Source organism: Pongo pygmaeus, chromosome 6, assembly GCF_028885625.2.
Source record: "Pongo pygmaeus isolate AG05252 chromosome 6, NHGRI_mPonPyg2-v2.0_pri, whole genome shotgun sequence".
Classification (NCBI taxonomy): domain Eukaryota; kingdom Metazoa; phylum Chordata; class Mammalia; order Primates; family Hominidae; genus Pongo; species Pongo pygmaeus.
The window spans coordinates 149,268,694-149,290,148 of NC_072379.2; the positions used below are offsets into that span (position 1 = coordinate 149,268,694).

Here is a 21,455-nt window from a genome sequence, read left to right on the forward strand (position 1 = left end):
TTCCTGACTTAGTAGGATACGGGTTTGAAAAAGATGAATGTATTTAAGAGGAAAATGAGACTACAAGAACCTGAAATCAGTACTATCCTTGAAATCTAGATTATATCAATACAGTATGCATATTATACTCCTTACTATAAATACAAATTTTTAATCACAGTTTTGAGATCTTATAGAAACTCATTCACTGAAGAAAACCTTACCTTCAGCAACACTCCAAGGATACTGCCTTCCTATGACCCTTTTGCCATTAACTTCAATGATAGTATTACTACCCACCATAGCAAGAGGTAAATGGTCCTATAAAACAAAGTATTCTTGTTCAAATACATCTCTATAGTATTCACAAATTTCAAGAATCAAAAAAGTTACATGACTCAACAGATTAGCCAAAAAAAAATTACTTTTGATAGTTTCTGCATTAGTTTTTATAGGCCATTTAACCAATATTTAGTAAATTGACATCACATGATATTACCACCAAGGTAAATAATAAATAAAATTAAATGTTCTCTTTAAAGTTAAGAATATTCAAGCATATACTGGTCAAATTATTTACTAAAAATCACCACAGAAAGTTGTCACATACTTGGGGGGAAAAAGGTAAAAAATATATTAGCATCTGGGAAAAAAAAAGGAGGCTAATGACTAGCCTGACTACTTGATCACAAACCAACTGTAACAGTACCTAAAGCAGGGAATAGTATATTTGCTAAGCTCTAACTTTGGAACTTGGATTTGTATTCATCCATGTATAGCCCTTCACGATTCTGTGGCTCCCGGAAATATCTAACCAGCTATTTTACACAACTGCAGAAATTCTTCACTGGCGAGGTAGAAGCATTTCATTATTCCAAGGTATTTGCCTACATAATGCCATTATTCAGTATACCATTTTTAGGGACAAAGTACTTAGAAAACCACGATAAATTAAAATACAGAAAATTGTGTCGATGTGAATTTTTGGTTGGTTTTTATTATTTTTAATTGAAACATAATTGTACATATTTGTGGGGTAGAGTATGGTATTCTGATACCTGTATACAAATATGTAATGATCACATTAGGGTAATTAGCACATTTATCAACTCACACTTATTTTTCTGTATTGGGAACATTCGTAATCCTCTCTTCTAGCTATTTGAAAATATAGACTAAATTACTGTTAACTACAGCCACCCTACAATGCTACAGAACACTAGAACTTATTCCTATCTAGCTGTAATTTTGGTTGGCTTTTATAAAGATAAAAGAAATACAATTTTTGTCTGGCAATTAAAACATAACAGAAGGAATTCTCTCTTTTCTCATCACTTGTTTCTTAAGAGGGACAAAATTACATAATATGAAAGCCAGTTAATTAAAAACAATTTGAAATAAGGATTGTGTTATTCACCTCAGTAGTTTACACAATTGCTTATTATATATACTAGCTAATCTTCAAAGTTAACTATAAAGTTGAATTCAACATTAAATCTCCCTAGGCATTTTGTAAGCCAACTACTTAAAACACTGATACTTTTGATTTTTCCTATGGATGCTGTAGTATGTTTTTAAGGCCTCAGATTACTTTAGTGTATGTACAGGGATGAACCTACCTTTATCTTTTTAACAAGTTTTTTTTCTTCTTCATCATCTGTTTCTGGAAATTCATATATTTTAACTTTATGTTCTTGGATTTATCTAAAATGGAAGTAGTCAGTGAAAGAGCACCATACATAATCAGTACATTAGTCTTATGTTTATTACATGCTTCTTAGATTCCTATATGGCTCCTTGTTTCCACATCCTTTACTGTTTTTTTAATGATGCAAAGTTGTAATCTAAAATCAAAGTACTATGCTGGTCTTTTTTTTTTAAACTGTAAAGTTGATATATAAACACCAAATCCAATTACTTCAGAAGTGTTGAAGTCATACAGCTATCATATCAAAAGAGTTCCAAAAAAGATGTAAAACTCCAGAAAGGAATTTCTCTGGTTGATTTCCAGAATAATGACTTTAGGTCATTTATTTACAATGACTGAGATTCTTCCTTTAGATATAAATCTCCAAGTATCTTATTTAGTTGAATAAACAGGGCTAAACTCACCTAAAAGTTTTAGTAGAATCTGGCAAAAGTAAAGTAAAACTAAGTACAACACTGCCTCCTGCACATTCATCAGAAAAATCCTTGCATGTACAGGTGCATACACACAAACTGAGGAGCAGCAGGTATAAGATTAGGGGAGGACACAGGGAGAAAACACACCCTAGAAATCAAGAATTAATAAGAATGCAGAAAACTAAAGAAGACAACTTATTAATAACATCAGGAATGACCTAGTTCAAATTAAATTATCATGTCCAAAACCACTCCAAATTCTAAACAGAATACAGACGTCCAAATAATTTTCAACTACCTATCCTTCTTTGAGCCCATAACAAACCAATGGCTGATATACCTAAAACTAGCTTCCCTGCCTATACTTATATTTTGGTGCAATTTTCATGGCAAAGCTTCCCAGCAGCTATAAAAGGACCATGAATAAATTGTGTTATATGGTTACTATACTAGATAGAAGTAAACAGAAGTAAAATTGTCACTGAAGAAAAATAGCACCACATATCTTTTATAATTAGGGTATGTATGTACCTACATATATATTTAAAAAAAAAACAGAATAAATGAGGCAACATATACATGATGAAGAGAAAAACGAATAATGCTAGCTAGGTCTAAAAGCAGTGGTTTTAGTCAGAGGTTATATATTAAAATGACCTGAGTACAACCACCAGAATGTGACCAATTTGAAAGAAGAGGTCACTTCATATTCATCTTTTTTTACCTTAAAGTTATCAGTAAAAATCCAAATTGAAATATATAATAAAAGAAGAGAAAGGTATTATGATAGTACTTGAAACTTAGAAATAGCACATTACAAAATAAAAATGGGAATGGATAAGTGTAAAACAGAAAAATACTAGATACAGTAAAAACAATGTACTAAAACATTCTGAAAATTTATATGAATTTAGCGTAACTTCAAAGCAAATTTTAACAGGCTTTTTATAACAGGTTTCAAGGTATTCCGAACTTCATATTGAAAAAGGTGAAAAACAAAATAGTTTGTTACAGCAGGAGTATATGGACAATAGAGATAATTACCGTCTATTTTTAAATATTCTACAAAGTTGCTGTGGTTTAAACAATATAATACTGGCTGAATATAAAGACTACTGGAATAGAGAAAGTTTCCAGAATTGACCCTACATTTCATAAATGTAATATATAATGAACCAAACAATTAAATTAGAAATATGTGTGACTGTATAACTCAGTATTATTGAGACAACTAGACATGAGTCTAGAAAAACAGTTTAGTGGTCTTCCAGCTAGCTCAGTCATACAGCATGAGACTCTTAATCTTAGGGTCACAGGTTTGAACAATAACTTAAACTATAAATATCCCATAAAGTGCACTGAAAACAAAATTAGGATATAAGCAGCAAAAGAGAAAATGTAAAAAATATTGTGAAAATGAGAGAGAACTAAATACCCAGAATAAAAAGAACCCATATCAATAAATACGGGCAATACCAAGTACTACTGGTCAAAAAGACAAAAGATTTGAACAGGTTTTTACAAAAAGTGAAAAAGAAAACTTTGTTTTTAAATGTTCAGCCTTTCTGGAAAATAAAAGGAAAAGATAAAGAAATGATTAGGTACCACTTTATTCCAAAAAGGTTTTCAAAATAAAAATAACAAACAATGCTGGCAAAGTCACAGTGAAACAGATGTATGCTTTATAAAATGAATTTGTTTTATTGGGAAAGCACCATGACAAAATGGGGAGTGGGGGAGATAAAGACCCATAAAAACAATCATAGCCTTTGAAAGAATAATCCTCTTGCTGGGAATTCATTCTAAGAAAATAATTCTAAAGAGTATGGGGAGAAATTATCTGTGTGGGGGTGTTATTAAAGAACACTTAAGGCTGGGTGCAGTGGCTCACACCTGTAATCCCAGCACTTTGGGAGGCCGAGGCAGGTGGATCATGAGGTCAGGAGACCGAGACCATCCTGGCTAACACGGTGAAACCCTGTCTCTACTAAAAATACAAAAAATTAGTCAGGCATGGTAGTGGGCGCCTGTAGTTCCAGCTACTCGGGAGGCTGAGGCAGGAGAATGGCGTGAACCCAGAAGGCAGAGCTTGCAGTGAGCAGACATCATGCCACTGCACTCCAACCTGGGCAACACAGCGAGACTCTGTCTCAAAAAAACAAAACAAAACAAAACAAAAAAACTTAAAACAGCCATATTTAAAAACTGACAAAGGATAAGGATACTATGACAATGGGTAAGAGCTTTGAGGGGAAAACTAAGGCAGAAGATTCAAGTTATTTTTAATACAGTATAAATGACAATACAGTAAAGCAGTAAGAGGAATGGATTGCAACACATTATACTAAAAATAGTAAAACCTGCGAATTATGAGAATGGTATAAGAAACCTGAGTTAACACATCCTGCTCACCTGTTTTTTAAACTGTTGGCATTCCTCTGGCGTGAGTGTGTCTGCTTTGGCAATAAGTGGGATGATATTCACTTTTTCATGCAAATGCTTTGTAAACTCAATATCCAATGGTGTAAGTCTGAAATAGACGTATTTTATATGACTGAATTAATCAGTTTGAGAGAACAAGATTCTTCACATCCCCAGTTAGATTTCAATTATCTTCAGTTGGTCAACTGACTCTCAAATATTCATACGCAGGCCATATCTTACTGTTAAGTTCCACATTTATGTTTACCCAGTGGCTATGCTACCCAGGTGTTCCATGGGCTCCTTAAAATCAAAAGCTCGTCTGAACCCCATTTTCCCTCTTCTATGCTTCCTATCTCAGTGAATGGCACTACAGTCTACCCAGTTACTCAAGTGTGAAACCTAGCATTCCTCCCCTCCTCTAATCCTCTTCCCATATATATAGTATGTGTATAGATGTATATATGTATGTATGCATATCTCCAATTCCATTACTTCAGTCTAGGCCACCAAGACCTTTGGAATGAATAACTATAATACAGACCATCCATACTAAAGTCAGAGTGGTCTTTCTAAATCCAAATCTTACTGAGTTATGCCCTGACCAAAAATCTTATTAAGACCAGATGCCTTAACTAGCATGGCCTATGAGGCTTGTGAAGACATAGATTCTCCAGCGGACCTCATCTCTTAGCATTCCTGGCCTTTCCTTTGCCTCCTACTTCCAATGTGCCAGCCTTTTACTTCTTACAATTCCTTGAAAGCACCGTACTTTGGCATCTGGCCACAGGCTACTGCCTTGGCTGGAACACCCTCCATTCTCATCCTCCTTCTCGTTGGCCTGGCTAATTCCTATTCATCCTTTAGGACACTGGCTTACGATCCAATTTCCACTGGGAGTCCTTCTCTAACCTAAGACTAGGCATAGTTCTATGTGGTCACACTTAATGTGCTGTACAGTAACTGCCTGCCTGCATACAGATGGTTCCTCACCAACTCTGGTTCCACTTAACAATTTTTCAACTTTTTGATAGTGTGCAAGCAATACGCATTGAACAGAAACCATACAACCATTCTGTTTTTTACTTTCAGTACAGTATTCAATAAATTACATGAGATATTCAAAACATTATTACAAAATAGGCTTTATGTTAGATGATTTTGCCAAACTGTAGGCTACGCTATAATGTTTAGTGGGCAAGGTGTATCAAACGTATCTTCAACTTACGATGGGTTTATGTAACCCTGTCCCAAGTCGAGGAGCATCTGTATTTGTTTCTCCCATCTTCTCACTGAAATACCCTTTACAGTGAGGGCCTTATCTCATTCATCTGTATCCTCAGCACTTAGCATGGTATCTAACACTCGAGAAGGTGCCCAAATATTTGTTGACAAAAAAAGTAAGCTGCTGTAATTTTCCTTTAGTAATTCTAAATGAGAACCAAAGTCCTCAAATCTAGAATATACTGTGGACTAAAATTTAATGTTTCACAAGAATAAATGAAGATACTAGAAATATTTTGCAAAGGACTATCATTCTAAAGTGGTATTCCTTGACTGTTTTTTTTTTTTTTTTTTTTTTTTTGAGACAGAGTCTCACACTGTTGCCCGGGCTGGAGTGCAATGGCGCGATCTCAACTCACTGCAACCTCCACCTCCCGGGTTCAAGTAAGTCTCCTGCCTCAGCCTCCTGAGTAGCTGGGATTACAGGCACCCGCCACCATGCCCGGCTGATTTTTTTGTATTTTTAGTAGAGACAGGGTTTCACTATGTTGGTCAGGCTGGTCTCGAACTCCTGACCTCGTGATCCACCTGCCTCAGCCTCCCAAAGTGCTGGGATTACAGGCGTGAGCCACCGTGCCCGGCGGTATTCATTAGCTTTTATAAAAACATGAGAAAAATGAAACAAAAGTCTCATTCTGTTATTAATTTTATTGACTAATACTAATAATTGAATTGACTGACATTTTAAAATGAAGAAAGAGAAACATATATATTAAAATTGGGGGGATTAGAGCCCTAAAACTAATAAGATAGTCCAGTCCTTTTTACTAACAAAGATTAACTTATATACTTCACTGTGGTGGTAAGGCTGACAGGCAGAAAGACAGAGACAGTGAGGCGGAGAAAGCAAATATGGAGAATTAAGATAGTTGCCTCCTATTTTAATTCTCCTTGTCTTAAATCCCTTGAAATTTGACACTGGCATTCAGAGAATAGGGAGCACAATGAAAAAGAGTGTGTGGATGGAATAACACTGTTTAGATTATCTGTAAACTGTGTTCTTGCCTCACTAGTGTTAACTAAAAGAACCTACCCATTTCTATTTATTTATTTTTTTGACAGGGTCTTGCTCTGTCACCCAGGCTGGAGTACAGTGGTATAGTCATAGCTCACCATAGCCTCCAATTCTTCCACTTCGACTCCTGAGTAGCTAGGACTACAGGAGTGCACCTCCATGCCCAACTAATGTTTTTTTTTTTTTTTTGGGTTTCACTCTTATTGCCCAGTCTGGAGTTCAGTGGTGCAATCTTGGCTCACTGCAACTTCTGCCTCCCGGGTTCAAGTGATTCTCCTGTCTCAGCCTCCCAAGTAGCTGGGATTACAGGCATCCACCACCATGCCCAGCTAATTTTTGTATTTTTAGTAGAGACGAGGTTTCACCATGTTGGCCAGGCTGGTCTTGAACTCCTGACTTCAGGTGATCCACCTGCCTCAGCCTCCCAAAGCGTTAGGATTACAGGCGTGAGCCACTGCGCCCAGCCCCAACTAATTTTTTAATTTTTTGTAGAGACAGGATCTCACTATGTTGCCTAGTCTATTGCCTCAAGCAGTCCTCCTGCCTTGGTCCCCAAAGTGCTGGGATTACAGGAGTAAGCCACTGCATCTGGCCTGAACCTATCCATCTTTGAAAAACAATTTAAATTTTGCTTCTTTTCATTAATCATTATATAAAACACTAAATATAAATGCCATGAAATATTCAATCTCCGATTTCTAAATTGTTATGATTTTTCAATTTATACTCATGACAAATTTAAATTGTCACTGCCTTATTAAGCTATTATGTCAGATACAAGCCTGCTTATTAATCCAGTGACAAAAAAGCAGAGTGCAGTTAATCTAAAATTTTAATAAATCTTAAAGGCATTTAATATAAAGTATTAAAATCCAATCACAAGATTTTATATTTAAATGCAAAATACTTGCTGAATATTTATTATAGTATCCCAACTTTTAAAGAGAAAGATATTTAAAAATAAACATGACAAGGAAATTAGAGAAGTCAACTTCTTAAATATAACCAAAGGGTCAAAAAACATTTAAGTCAGTTTAAAAGTTAAACTTTAGGAAAAAAGGTAAACCTTGTAAAAGTCTCATTAAATTTCAGAAGCCTACAAAACGTCAGCAACAGAAAACATTTAGTTCCCATGTGTATTACATTCCGGTTGAATTTTTTCCCTCTGTCCATTTAGATTTATATTGGCTAGTCTTTTCATCAACAAATTTAGTTTTTAAATCTTGTTTTTAAGCAATAGAAAATCCTTTATCATTTCTAGAAGATAAACCCACAGTAGAGAGAAAAGACTATTTAGCCTCAAATTCTACAGCATAATAAACAACTACAGGGAAAATGACAAATTTTTTTTGTATGTATGTATGTATTTCTAAGGGAAAAAATCCTTCTGTATAAAACTCACTGGATGACACCAATTTTTCTAAAAGTGGGAATCAATACTAGAAGGATAAAACACCATTTTAAAATTCATGTTCCAAGTCAGTATTTTACTTTAATAACAGTTACAATATAGTGAACAACGCACATGAAGCGATAATAGCCGAAATCATAAATCAGCCATGCATGCAGTTCATACTTGGTAGAGGGAGGTAGGAGGCACTGAAAGTGCACTGTTGGACGAATTTATAATCATTCTAAAAACAAAACCCTCTAAAAAGGGAACCTAGGGACTACCCAGACAAGATGGAAAGGCTCTGACTCATTTATTAGACCGCATAGAATTTCAGTCTGTAGTGAGCAGGGTCCCTGGAACTCTATACATAAAATTCTGTGTCATATTCTTTTTTTTTTTGAGATGGAGTTTCACTCTTGTTGCCCAGGCTGGAGTGCAATGGTGTGATCTTGGCTCGCTGCAACCTCCACCTCCCAGGTTCAAGCAACTGTCCTGACTCAGCCTCCCTAGTAGCTGGGATTACAGGCATGCGCCACCATGGCCAGCTAATTTTGTATTTTTAGTAGACACGGGGTTGCTCCATGTTGGTTAGGCTGGTCTCGAACTCTCGACCTCAGGTGATCCGCCTGCCTCAGCCTCTCAAAGTGCTGGGATTACAAGCATGAGCCACCGCGCCCAGCCTCATATTCTTTCACTTAATCCACAATATCATGTACCAATGGGCAAAACTTTGCTCCATTTCTAAAAATAGTTAAACTGAGAAATTATTCAAAGGTACATTTTTATATATAAGATACAGCAATTTTAAACATCTTACCCCTTGTGACGAATAAGAAATGGCACAAAGCCACTACATATCATTTGAATATAAAAAATTTTTTCTTTTAAAAAAGCTCTCATTTCCAATGCAATTTTAAGAAATAAAATTTTCCCCAAGGGGATGGCAGGAATGTGATTTCATGAGAATTACTATAGTTGGAGAGAGTCCAGAAAATCTAAAATAATAAAGTTGGTTATAAGCTGACAAATTGTATTGACTCAACTGCAGGTTAAGATTTCACTCTGCTGGCTTTCAGGAAAAGGCCCTGACAAGTTAAATGACAATTATTTAAAAATAGAAATTCAAGAAGCTACACAAATACTTATAAAAGGTTATACGGTGTGTTGTATTTTTGAGATGACTTTTTTTGAGCCTTTTAAGTCAAAGAGTCAGTTTAGTTATTTAAATATGTAAACTGAGAACACCATAAAATGATAGACTGGATTAAGAAAATGTGGCACATTTACACCATGGAATACTATGCAGCCATAAAAAAGGATGAGTTCATGTCCTTTGCAGGGACATGGATGAAGCTGGAAACCATCATTTTGAGCAAACTATCGCAAGGACAGAAACCCAAACACCGCATAGGTGTTTGTCACTCATAGGTGGGAACTGAACAATGAGAACACTTGGACACAGGGCGGGGAATATCATACACTAGGACCAGTCGTGGGGTGGAGGATGGGGGAGGGATAGTATTAGGAGAAATACCTAATGTAAATGCCAGTTAATGGGTGCAGCAAACAAACATGGCACATGTATACATATGTAACAAACCTGCATATTGTGAACATGTACCCTAGAACTTAAAGTATACTACTACTACTACTACTACTACTACTAAAAACTGAAATTACCTCAACAAAAGGCAATGCCAGGTAGTTACAAACATGTACTACCCAATCCTGCCTGAAGGTGGGAGTCTTCAGTTATGTAATGGTCTAGGGCACAGCAAAAAAAACAAAAAAAAACCAAAAAAACAAACAAACAAGAGTATTAGACATAAAAGAAGAAACATTTTTACCCCACTCCAGTCTGACAGTGCAAAAATATAAGCATATAATTAAGGCTCCCTTATCCATCTAGAGTGATAATGGGCATTGACCCATCTATAAAAACAAACAAAAAAAAGAGAGCGAGAAGCCAAAAATGGAAGAGAAAGGTATACCTGAAGGAACTGGTTTACTCTACTGTAATGTGAGTGTTAGATAACTTAATGCTATTTAGCCTGATGCTACTACAGTTCTTTTGGTGGCGTTACAATCACCAGGTGGCTGAATTATGTATGCTGAGTTACTTACCCAAAGGAAAAGACTGAGGAAGAATAATTGGAAAAATCTGCAGTTACAAATGACACATATATGTACTCAAAATGAAAGGGGAAGTACAAAGAACAAAAAAAGGGAGTACAGGCTAACTATAACAAACAGAACAATCACAACAGATTAATGTCTAGATTCTTAGGTCTTATGTCCTAATAAGCAAAAGTTAGTACTGACAATATGATACTTAAACGACATGTCCATGACAGCTAAGGTGAAGCAGAAGCCAAACATTTCTTGCAGAAAGAAATGGCACAAGAAAACACTGGCATGCAAGTGCTTTTGATAACCATCTCTTATGAGACTTATAATAAATAGCATCTTTGGATTTATTGTGAATATGTCTAACTGGTTTGGCTGCTTCTCTTTATTTGGTAGTTCAACATGAAAGCTAAATTTGCCACGTTGAGACCTCAAACCATGGTGGCAACACTGTTTATTTCCATGAAGCAGGGAAAATCCTTATGAATGAAGAACTAAGGAGTAAAATCACTGTTAGCTTACACAGGACTTAAAAAGCTTTTCAACTAAGACATTTCTACATGAAATTTGGTACTTAATAATGGGTATAGATGTATGTACTTCACAAACTTAAAGATTACTCAAATATGCACATAAAGGTAACAGTAAGCAACAACAACAAAAAGGAATCAGAAGTATCAGGTTACTGACCCATGATCTGAAAGAGCAAGGAAGTATAAACAACACTGCATCCTGTTACCAGGCATCTGACATCTGTTCACTCGCGATTCTGCATTTAGGTAGTCCTCAAATTTACTATCAATGTAATTGATAACAGGCTGCCAGCTATAGAATGCAAATAAACAAAACAATTAAGTTGCAATTCTACATATGAATTAACTGATGACTGTTAAAGGACAATAATCAATATTTTCAAATAGGCAAAATGAACTTACCAATGGAAGATATGTCAAGTTATTCTATATAAAGATTCAAAAATATAAATTATGTTGAATAAATCTTTATTCATTATTTCAAAACTTTCCAAATGAAAGAAAATATTTATTGTTGAAACACAGCTAAATTATTAGCATATTATTGGCACTAGTAAGTGTATTAATAACACACTTCATAATATGAAAACAATTATATTCAGTTTCAACCTTCAAATGAGAGATTACTTTAAATAATATAAAAACTTCACAATGAACTTAGGAGTTTTAAGAGTTGACAGAAAAATACCTCGAAAACAGTGTGAATTCAAACAAAAATAAAAGTTATTTATAAAACACTAAGATAATTACTTCAGACTAAAATTTCATAGTTGTTTTCTTCACTTAGGACTTATGGAAAAACTGAAGGTCTAAATATCAGGTTTAAATTAGGATTGAGATAGAATTTATACAAATGGATAAAATTAAAGCAAACAGTTTTAAATTTCTTACAATAATGAGAATTCTTCTATCTAGCTACGTTATTTTGGAATATGTCTTAAAAACAATTCTATGATAGGTATTATCTCCATTTTATAGAAAAGTAAATGGGTTCAAAGAAGTTAAACTTCTTTGTTTAACTCTGAAGTTAAACTTTGTCAAATAAGTGGCAAAGTTGTTATACAAACCTGTCATGTTACTTGAAGTTTGGTGACCTTTGCTAAGAAGAGTTTTAAAATGTTAAGAAGAGAAAGTTTAACCACCCCAGTACCCCAAATACACTGGAAAGCTGTAAGGACAAATCCTTCTTACCAATTACTATTATCCACTGCATCTCCAAATCCTGGGGTATCAACTATTGTAAGCAGCAACTGAACACCACCTTCTTTGATTAAAACTTTGGATTGTTCCACCTATAAGAGTAATTGGTGCAGATGTTAATATCATATATTACACCAGTGATTTCCTACCAGGGGTGATGGTAGGGATGTTTGAGTTTATCTACCTACTCCCACATTTTCTTTAGGATCAATGATTGTGGGCATTGGGAATCCAGATTATTTGAAAGAAAAGCATATATACAAATAGTATGCCAATCTCTTGGCAAATTAATACTGGGTTTATGAGTCATACTTGGTATAAAGAAAGACAGAGGAACTGATAAAATAGTGATCACCACTAAAGACATGTAATACATAACTTAAATGTGCATCTAATAATACGAATAAGCAGTTGGAGTGATTCAGTCATTCACAGAGTTCAAATGTAATTAATCAGGCAAGAACATTTAATCTACCGTTTATAGTAAATGTCTTCCTGGACTATTCTCTATCAAGTTTGGCCCAAACCACTCACTCAAATGAACTTCCTATCATTCCTAAATCTTTCTCAGCATGGATGTAATTACCCTTATATTTATGTTATGGCTAGGATCCAATCCTCTTCTCAAATGCGATACTCCACATTCTGGACAATGTAATCAGCAAAAGTCCAGACAGTTAATAAAAAAAAGTGTATTCTGGTAGGGTGAAACCTTAATGATTATTGGACTTAAATGATAACAACAGTTCCTGGAACAATTTAAGATATTCTGTAACCTCAAGCTCTGTATCAGAAGATGTATTATCATTCATCCTGGGCATATGCTGCTGTTAAATGCAAAGTATCAGTTTTCAGGAGCCCAAGATAAAGCAAACACGGATTCAAATAAAAAGGGAATAATTCCTTCATATGACAGGCTTTCTCCTGATACACATTTATATCAAGTCCTTATTAAGGCAAGAGGCTCCAAGTATGCTGATAAGCTAATTTACAAGACAAAAAGTTTGGTACACTTTTAGAGATAGCCTATTTCCTTTTGGCATGTTTTATAGATGCTACCTAATGCATGAAGAGACTAACATGCGGAGACTAAGATTGCTGAGCAAGAAAAGTCTGTAGCCACACTATCCAATAACACTTTCTGAGATGATGGAATTGTTGTGTATCCACACTGTCCAATATGGTAGCCACTTGCCCATGTGGCTACTTACTCCTTAAAATCTGACTAGTGCAAATAAGGAACTGATATTTAATTTTATTTAATTTGAATTAACTTAAATAGCCACATGTGGCTAGTGACTACTGAATACATAGCAGAGGTCTATAGCAATCAAGAGTTTTCTGTTAAAAGAATTTTATTATCAAGAATAAAACTTATAAAACTGAAAAAAATTGCCTGAGATGTGGACATGCATGACTTATCTTTTACAGAAATGAGATGCCAAAGTCTTATCTTTTAGATTAATGTTCTTCAAACTGCTTTGATCCTGATACAAACTATCAGTGAAAATTTTGCAGATCCAAAAGATATTTACCCACCAAATATATACTATTGGCAATCTGAATATTAAGTATTAATATGTATTATCACTTATCTGTAGATTAAAAATAAACATCAATAAATAAGAGTTGTAATAGTTTCTGATCATCCTCCGTATCAGTGATGGATGCACATCATTTAGAAGATCACTGTTACATACCACAGAACTAAGATAACATGTCTATTATCAGGTTACCCTAATAACATGAGAGAGGCAAAATGACTCAGAGAAAACAATCAGATTCATCAGTGTGAAATCATGAGAACCAAAGGAAAAAAATTTTTTTTTTTAGTCAGGGTCTCACTCTGTTGCCCAGGCTGGAGTGCATGGTAGATCATAGCTTACTGCAGCTTCAAACTCCTGGGTTCAAGCAATCTTCCCATTTCAGCCTCCCAAAGTGCTGGGCCAAAAGAAATTTTTAACGATATCATCTTATCTGGTTTAGGAAGTTTACATTTTCTTTATCTGGTAATCTTCTAGTCAAAGGACAACCCAGTCAAATCTAACATCTCAGTATCTTGAATTCACCTCCATCTCCTTTATAAAGACAGATCATTTATTCATGGTAACTGTGGCTGAAGCAGAAATATCCAAAGTAATTATACCACTCCTTTACCTACTTACTCTTTTAAACAACATAATACTGTATTCTAGAAAGTGATACAACAATATAGTTAATCTACATGAATCATCTCCCAATTTTACTTAAAAATACTTCTGGTTCCTTTATTACCAAATGAAGCCCATTCTACCTTCAGTAATATGCTGTATACCAAATACACATTTTAACCTAACAGCTTAAATTTTAAGATATTTCCCTGTTAAAAAAAAAAATCAGTTCAACAACTTAATTACTTATTGACTTGCTAAGACAAATGAAGATTTGTATTTTACACACATAAGGAATGTTTATAAAGCTTCTTTTCTTCTCTGGCCTATGAAATTCTGTATGTCCATACGTGGTCAAATACAAAGAAGTCAGCGACATATGGAAGAGATCCAGAAAACATAACTGTAAACTAGTGTCGTTCACAGGATCCAACTGGACCCTATCATCTGCTTTGACAAGTATCCTCATGGGATCCATGGAAAACAAATTAGTTCAAGTCCAAGAATTTCAAACTTTTCTTAACAAATCTATTCCAAATGGCCAGTTTCCCATGCACTTTCCTTAAGCAGGTCACATCAGCATCTTTCACAGCATCACTCAGGGTTCTCTAAGATTAGCTGCATAATTTAATACCAAAAAAATGAATCAAGAACATTTTCAAATGTTTTTCCCTGAAAAATAACTAAAACTAAAACTATCGTCTATGAATCATCTATGTATAATTCATCTATTGAGACCTCTTTTGGCATCCGAGATTCCAGAAATCAAAGGTACTCATTTTCTAATACTGAGTGTATACCGTATACAAGAGTATTAGTATACTGAGTTTTCAGTTTTACAATCTGAGGAAAAAAAGTCAAAACAATGTTGATTATACAGCTTCATATACACTAACCTTTTCTAACTTAATGTTTACATGCCATTTATTAAGGTAAATTAAGAAGTTATTTAATTAAGCGTATAATATTCTGAAGAGAGGGTTAAAATTTTCTGTCAAGAGCTTATCTCTACCTACACTTGCTCAAGAGGTAGCATTACAGCCAAAACTCTGAAGACATTGGAATGGCCTGAGATACTCCACTTAGCTCAAACACAAAAACGATTTCCCTTATTTATTGGCTCAAAAGACAAAATCATCTTAAATGTTTCATCGTGTTCCACAAGAAAATGAAAGAGGAAGTAACCAATAGTAGAACAGTTATGCCTCAAGAATACTTCCTTCTCATGAAGACCCAGTACTTTACTAAGAAGAAAGTTGATTCCAAAACTCTAATTTGGCTTTCTATTCTGAACCTCTCCACTCCTCATATCCCTGTCTCCTTACACTGAGACCTCAAATCCCTTGCCCCTCTCATTTTCTATTAGCAACCTCCTTCCCAAAACCTTTCTTTCCTTCTCTTTCCAACTCAAATCCCATTCTGGATTAACCCATCTTTCTATTCCTATACCATAAAATTCATGACCTTCAACCTCAACAAGAATTTCTCTGCTAATATTCCTCTTATGTGCTCCTTAGTCTCATGCCTCTCCCATTTCCTAACAGGCTCTTCCCAAGCCCGTGCCTGTCATAATGCTCAGTGAAGTACCTCACATCACCACTTAAAAATGAGACCATTCCCAGTCTGTCTGAATCAGCACTGTACCTTCCACGGTACAGTGTGTGTGAAATTTATCTTTTTCCTAAAGCTGATTTCTCAATCTATTCTAGGGAACTGATTAATTTCCATTTTAGATTCATCTTGACAACCGTTTACACTATTTCCCCTATATCTTCAAGACTGCTGGGCTTGGTAAGGAGCCAGCCAACTATTAAAAAGATTACATTCTCATTTTCTAACTATATTCAGGCTTCTTGAATGACTCTGACCCTGTCCGTAATATGGCATGTTCTTTCCTAACTGGGCAAAAGAGTTTACATTATCTTCAGCTAGTTTTCAGTATATAAAGGAATACACCTCCATGGTTCAATCAGGAAAGAGGACTTCTACAGGATTTTACTAAGGATCAATCTGGTTCTCAAATGTTACAGGTATTCTTTTTGGTAAAGAAAAGATATTTAACAGTGGTGCACAGGCCTGTCTTAAAAATCCAACTAGAGATATTCTCACCTCCATTACCCCTTTGTTTTCCAGATAAAGAGAGTTTCTGGGAAGATATTCAGAACAGAAGAGGATATTTTTGAAGTGTTACTTTAAAGGAAGGTAAAATGGGTTTAGGCAATTTATTTTGAAGCTAAGCCAATGTAAGAATTCTAATAAATTGAGGGCCTGTCACATCTTTAACAGATGCTCACCTGGGGAGAAAATGTCTGCAATATCTAAAATGTAGGGGATTATTAGATTTTTCAAACTCCTATAAATCAGCAAGAAAATGACAGAAAATATTAAGATTACCAAAACACTTTAATGAAATCTGAACAGTTATTGAGTACAAAAGACATGTTCAACCTCACCAGAAATCAAATAAAATAAACTCAAATACCTTTATATCTTTATGCACACACAACAGCAATGAGTGCCTAAGTCTACTAAGACATGCACAAGAATGTTCCCGTTAGTAAAAAACTGAAAACCCAAAGGCTTATCTACAATAAATAATAAAGGATATACTGATACAGTCACACAATGGAGTATTATACGACGATGAAAAAAACAACTACACCCAACATGACTAAATAATACAGACATAATCTTCACTGAAAGAAAACAGATACAAAAAAGTATATGTATATAACATTCAAGAACAGGCAAATTTATGGAGAAGGCAGTCAGTAAGGTGTTTATCTTTGGGGGTTGTAATACTGAATGAGAGTGAGCACATGGAAGAAACTAGGGTTCTGGAAATGAACTGTATATTAATTTGGATAGTGGTTAGTTTTACCTTTCATATCTAAATTCATAAATACTTAAGTGAAGGTATTCATAATAGATACCCAAATTAAGAAAGTTCAAAGTTCATTTTCTTGCTTAGGTTTAAAATTTCCAATATTTATCACAAAATAAATAAGCATGTAGGATCAAGTTTTTAGAGTAGAATTTTGCAGGTAATTTTAAATCTCAAGCCCTATGAAGGTTACTAAAAAAAAAAAAAAAAAAAAAAAAAAATTCCTAAAACAGAAACATTAAAAAGGAGAAATAAGATATTTACCTCACAAAATTACTCCTGTGGGGTCTTGCAGTATGATATATATGAGTTACTGCTCAGAATATATAGACTGTCCTCCTATCCTGTGCACTGGGATGATCACTACCACTTCTTCAAATCCAGCTAAAAGCATCACGGCCTCAATGAAGCCTACTCCAGCCAGAACTGTTCACGTGCCTCCTCTCTGCTCATGTCCTATATATTACCTAAGCAGAGCTCACCAACAATATTTTTCATCAACAGCTTAGAGCAGCGCTGCCAAATAAAAATACCATGTCAATTATGTAAGTAATTTAAAATTTTCTTAGTAGCCACTTTTAAAATAGGAAAAAGGTGAAATCAGTCAATTTTATTTAACCCGATACATCCAAAATATTATCACTGCAGTATACAATCAATATAAAAAATTATGGAGATTTTCTTTTCCATGCTCAGTCTTAGAAATCTATGGTATATTTTATATTTGCAGAACATCACAATTCAGACTACCCACATTTCAAAGATTAATAGCCACATGTGGCTACAGGCTGCTGTACTATTTAATAAAAAGTGCATATCTAGAGTCTAGCCCCTTGCTTTATAAAATGTGATCTACCATCCAGCAGCATCAGCATCACCTGGGATCTTGTTAGAAATGTAGAAAGGCAGCCCATCTCAGAAATACTAGAAGAACTAGATTTAGCAGGATACCCAGGATTGGAATGCATAGCAAAGACTGAGAAGCAGTAAATTAGATCACATATACCTTGGGAGTCTTAAAGAATTGCTATTGCCATTCAACTATGATATGGTATTATCCCACTGACTAATGTAGAACACTGTATTTAAATAACAATAGCTTTTCTATGAATCATGTTTTCTCTACACTGTCCAATGCAATTTTCTACAATGATGAAAATCTTCATATATGTGCTGCACAAAATGGCAGCCACTTGCCACATGTGGCTGTTGAGCACTTGAAATGTATCTGGAGCAAATGAGAAATTGCATTTTAATTTAATTAATTTTAATTGATTTAAACATGTGGCAAATGACTATCATACTACATAGCAAAACTCTAGGGGAATTGGTTACTATGTCACAGTGTCATCTCTAGGAGAATCCTTAGGACAAATTTGGAAAGTTCTAGTCAAGATAATTCTTTCGATTAACTGTACTTCTTCTGTTTTTTTAATTTTATGAAGTCATATTTACCATCTTACACTGGCTAAGGGCAAATTTGCATCTTACCTCTAAGGAAGCATAATAAAAGTTACAACATGTGCTTTGTGTGTATTAATATTATTCCAGCTTATCATCAATTAAAAATACTAATATCTAGACCTGTACAGTCTTTTTAATTCTCTGAGAAGGACCTGGATACTCTGGAGAATACAAATCTGTGAGGAATAATGAGTTGATTAATGTCAACTTTCCCAATCCAGATTCGCCTAAAAGAAGTAAGGGAAAATATCTGTTAAACTCACCCACTTTACCCAACCTTAAATATTTAACAGATGCTATAATTGAATTTGCTTTATGCAAGTATTTCTTGGTGAGACAATGAAATGACATTAGAAAATATGCTACAAAGAATAAGTATCTTGTCCTCAGTTTCTTAGCTATCAAATTAAACTCACGTTTCCAAGGATTCTTTTCAGCCTTCTAATTATACCACTTACATTCATTAAAAGTAATGTATCTAATAATCTACATTTTTAACAGTAATGTATTCCCAAAGAAAAAAGTTAGTCATTATTTAAAAATCCAAGTTGGATTATATATCACTGCTTCAGTGAAATAAAGTTTTTCTTTATTAATAGACAATAATGAATGACTAATAAACAAGAAATCATGCAGCTATAAAAAGCAAAAATCTGCTAATACAAAGAATAATTAATCACAATGAACATCTCCGTATAAAATTCTAAATCACAAAAAATATTTTCTAATTTCGCCGCCCATCAGCCTAAATATAAGGGTGCCTCTCCACAAACCAGAATCCAAAAAGTCTTAGGTAATTACTTTTTCTACCGCTTCTACTCAAGGTAGGAGGTAGACACGAAGGAAGCTAGGGCATGATTTCTACTCTGACCACATACTCTTTTTTGACTCTCCATGTTTAGTCCAATATACATAGTCCAGTGTATAGTAACTATTACAAGTCTACCAAAATATAAATGGCTTCAAGGTATGTATAACCTAAGGTTAAAACAAATTATAAATCAGATTATGATAATTAACATGGCACAGCTAAAGTATTTATTGTTAATAACTCACTTAGCATAATAGGCATGTTTAGCCTAAGTAACTGATTTTTATGCCTAGGAGGAATTCTTTTTATATTAGCTCACAATATTTTTATGCCTAGGAGGAATTCTTTTTATATTAGCTCTCAAAAGAGATAAGATTCTCTCCACGTGGTTTGGGCTTACCCCTTTGACTGAGAGCATGCCACTTTTTACTAGAGGTTGATGTATGACTCAACTTAGAGTTGAGGATGAAAAGTAGGGATCATAGCACTTGCCTATACCCTGGTACAGATCATATGATGTTGATTTATTTATTCGTGGAGTCAGGGTCTCGCTGTGTTGCCCAGGTTGGAGTGCAGTGGCACAATCATGGCTCACTGCAGCCTTGGACTCCTGGGTGTGGTGGTGCGCACCTGTAGTCCCAGCAACTCTGGCAGGCTGAGGCAGAAGAATCGCTTGAACTCAGGAGGCGAAGGTTGCAGTGAGCCGAGATTACACCACCACTGCACTCCAGCCTGGAGACAAAGTAAGACTCCATCTCAGGAAAAAAAAAAAAATTAAATTAAAAAGTTCTAGTACCTAAAATGAGCAAAATAGCCAGGCGCGGTGGGTCACACTTGTAATCCCAGCACTTTGGGATGCAGAAGTGGGTGGACCATCCAAAGTCAGAGGTTGAGACCAGCCTGCAGTGAGCCGAGATTGCACCACTGCACTCCAGCCTGGGAGACAGAGTGAGACTCCATTTCAAAAAAAGAATTAGCCAAGCGTGGTAGCATGCACCTGTAGTCCTAGCTACCAGGGAGGCTGACGGGGAAGGATTCCTTGAGCCCGAAGGTCAAGGCTTCAGTGAGCCTTGTTTGCACCACCTCACTCCAACCTGGGCAAGACCCCATCTCAAAAAAGAAAAAAAAAACACAAAAACAAAAAACAAAACAGAACAGAACAGCATCACTTCCTTACTAGTTTGAAGGAAGTGAATTGCCTGTAAAAGTTTCCATTTTCAAAAAAAGTATTAAAATATAGTGTAAAGCCAGGCATGATGGCTCATTCCTGTAATCTCAGCACTTTGGGAGGTTTAAATGGATTGCCCCAGGAGGTCGAGGCTGCAGCTAAGCGATCCTCCCGCCTCAGCCCCGCAAGCAGCGGAGACTACAAGTGAGTGCCACCATGCCCAGCTAATTTTTTGTATTTTTGTAGAGACAGGGTTTCACCATGTTGCCCAAACTAGTCTGGAACTCCTGAGCTCAAGCGATCCACCCGCTTCCGCCTCCGCGTCCACCTCCGCTTCCCAAAATGCTGGGATTAGGGGCGTGAGCCACCGGGCCTGGCCCAATTACTTTCTTCAGTCTGAGCATGAGCGCTGGAAGAAAAGCTCTCACTTGCATATAATGTTTTAGAGACAGAGTCTCCCTCTGTTACAGGGGCTGGAGTGCAATGGCGCAATCTCAGCTCACTGTAACCTCAACCTCCCGTGCTTGATCGCTTATATAATCTCAGCTCACTGTAATCTCAACCTCCCGGGCTCGATCGCATATATATACACACATATATTTGTTTGTTTAGACGGAGTCTTGGTCTGTTGCCCAGGCTGGAGTGCAGTGGCGCGATCTCCGCTCACTGCAACCTCCGCATCCCGGGTTCAAACAATTCTCTGCCTCAGCCTCCCGAGTAGCTGGGATTACAGGCACCCGCCACCACGCCCGACTAATTTTTGTGTTTTTAGTAGAGACGGGGTTTCAGTGAAACCATGCTGGCCAGGCTGGTCTTGAACTCCTGACCTCGTGATCCACCCGCCTCGACCTCCCAAAGTGCTGGGATTACAGGCGTGGGCCACCTAGCCCAGCCGATCGCTT

The 21,455-nt window shown here is 35.7% G+C and overlaps 1 protein-coding gene across 1 annotated transcript in view; it reads right to left on the reverse strand.

Moving 5' to 3' along the window:
- Positions 1–21,455, reverse strand: part of LOC129040112 (septin-7-like) — a 29,729-nt gene that overhangs the window by 7,698 nt on the left and 576 nt on the right. The window contains exons 2-7 of the mRNA XM_063667973.1: positions 18,695–20,117; positions 12,068–12,168; positions 11,034–11,168; positions 4,516–4,633; positions 1,599–1,683; positions 204–300 (exon numbers count right to left, since the gene is read on the reverse strand). Coding sequence (XP_063524043.1) covers positions 1,666–1,683; positions 4,516–4,633; positions 11,034–11,168; positions 12,068–12,168; positions 18,695–18,925 — 603 coding nt within the window. The 5' untranslated portion in view covers positions 18,926–20,117 and the 3' untranslated portion in view covers positions 204–300; positions 1,599–1,665. The remainder of the gene's footprint in view (positions 1–203; positions 301–1,598; positions 1,684–4,515; positions 4,634–11,033; positions 11,169–12,067; positions 12,169–18,694; positions 20,118–21,455) is intronic.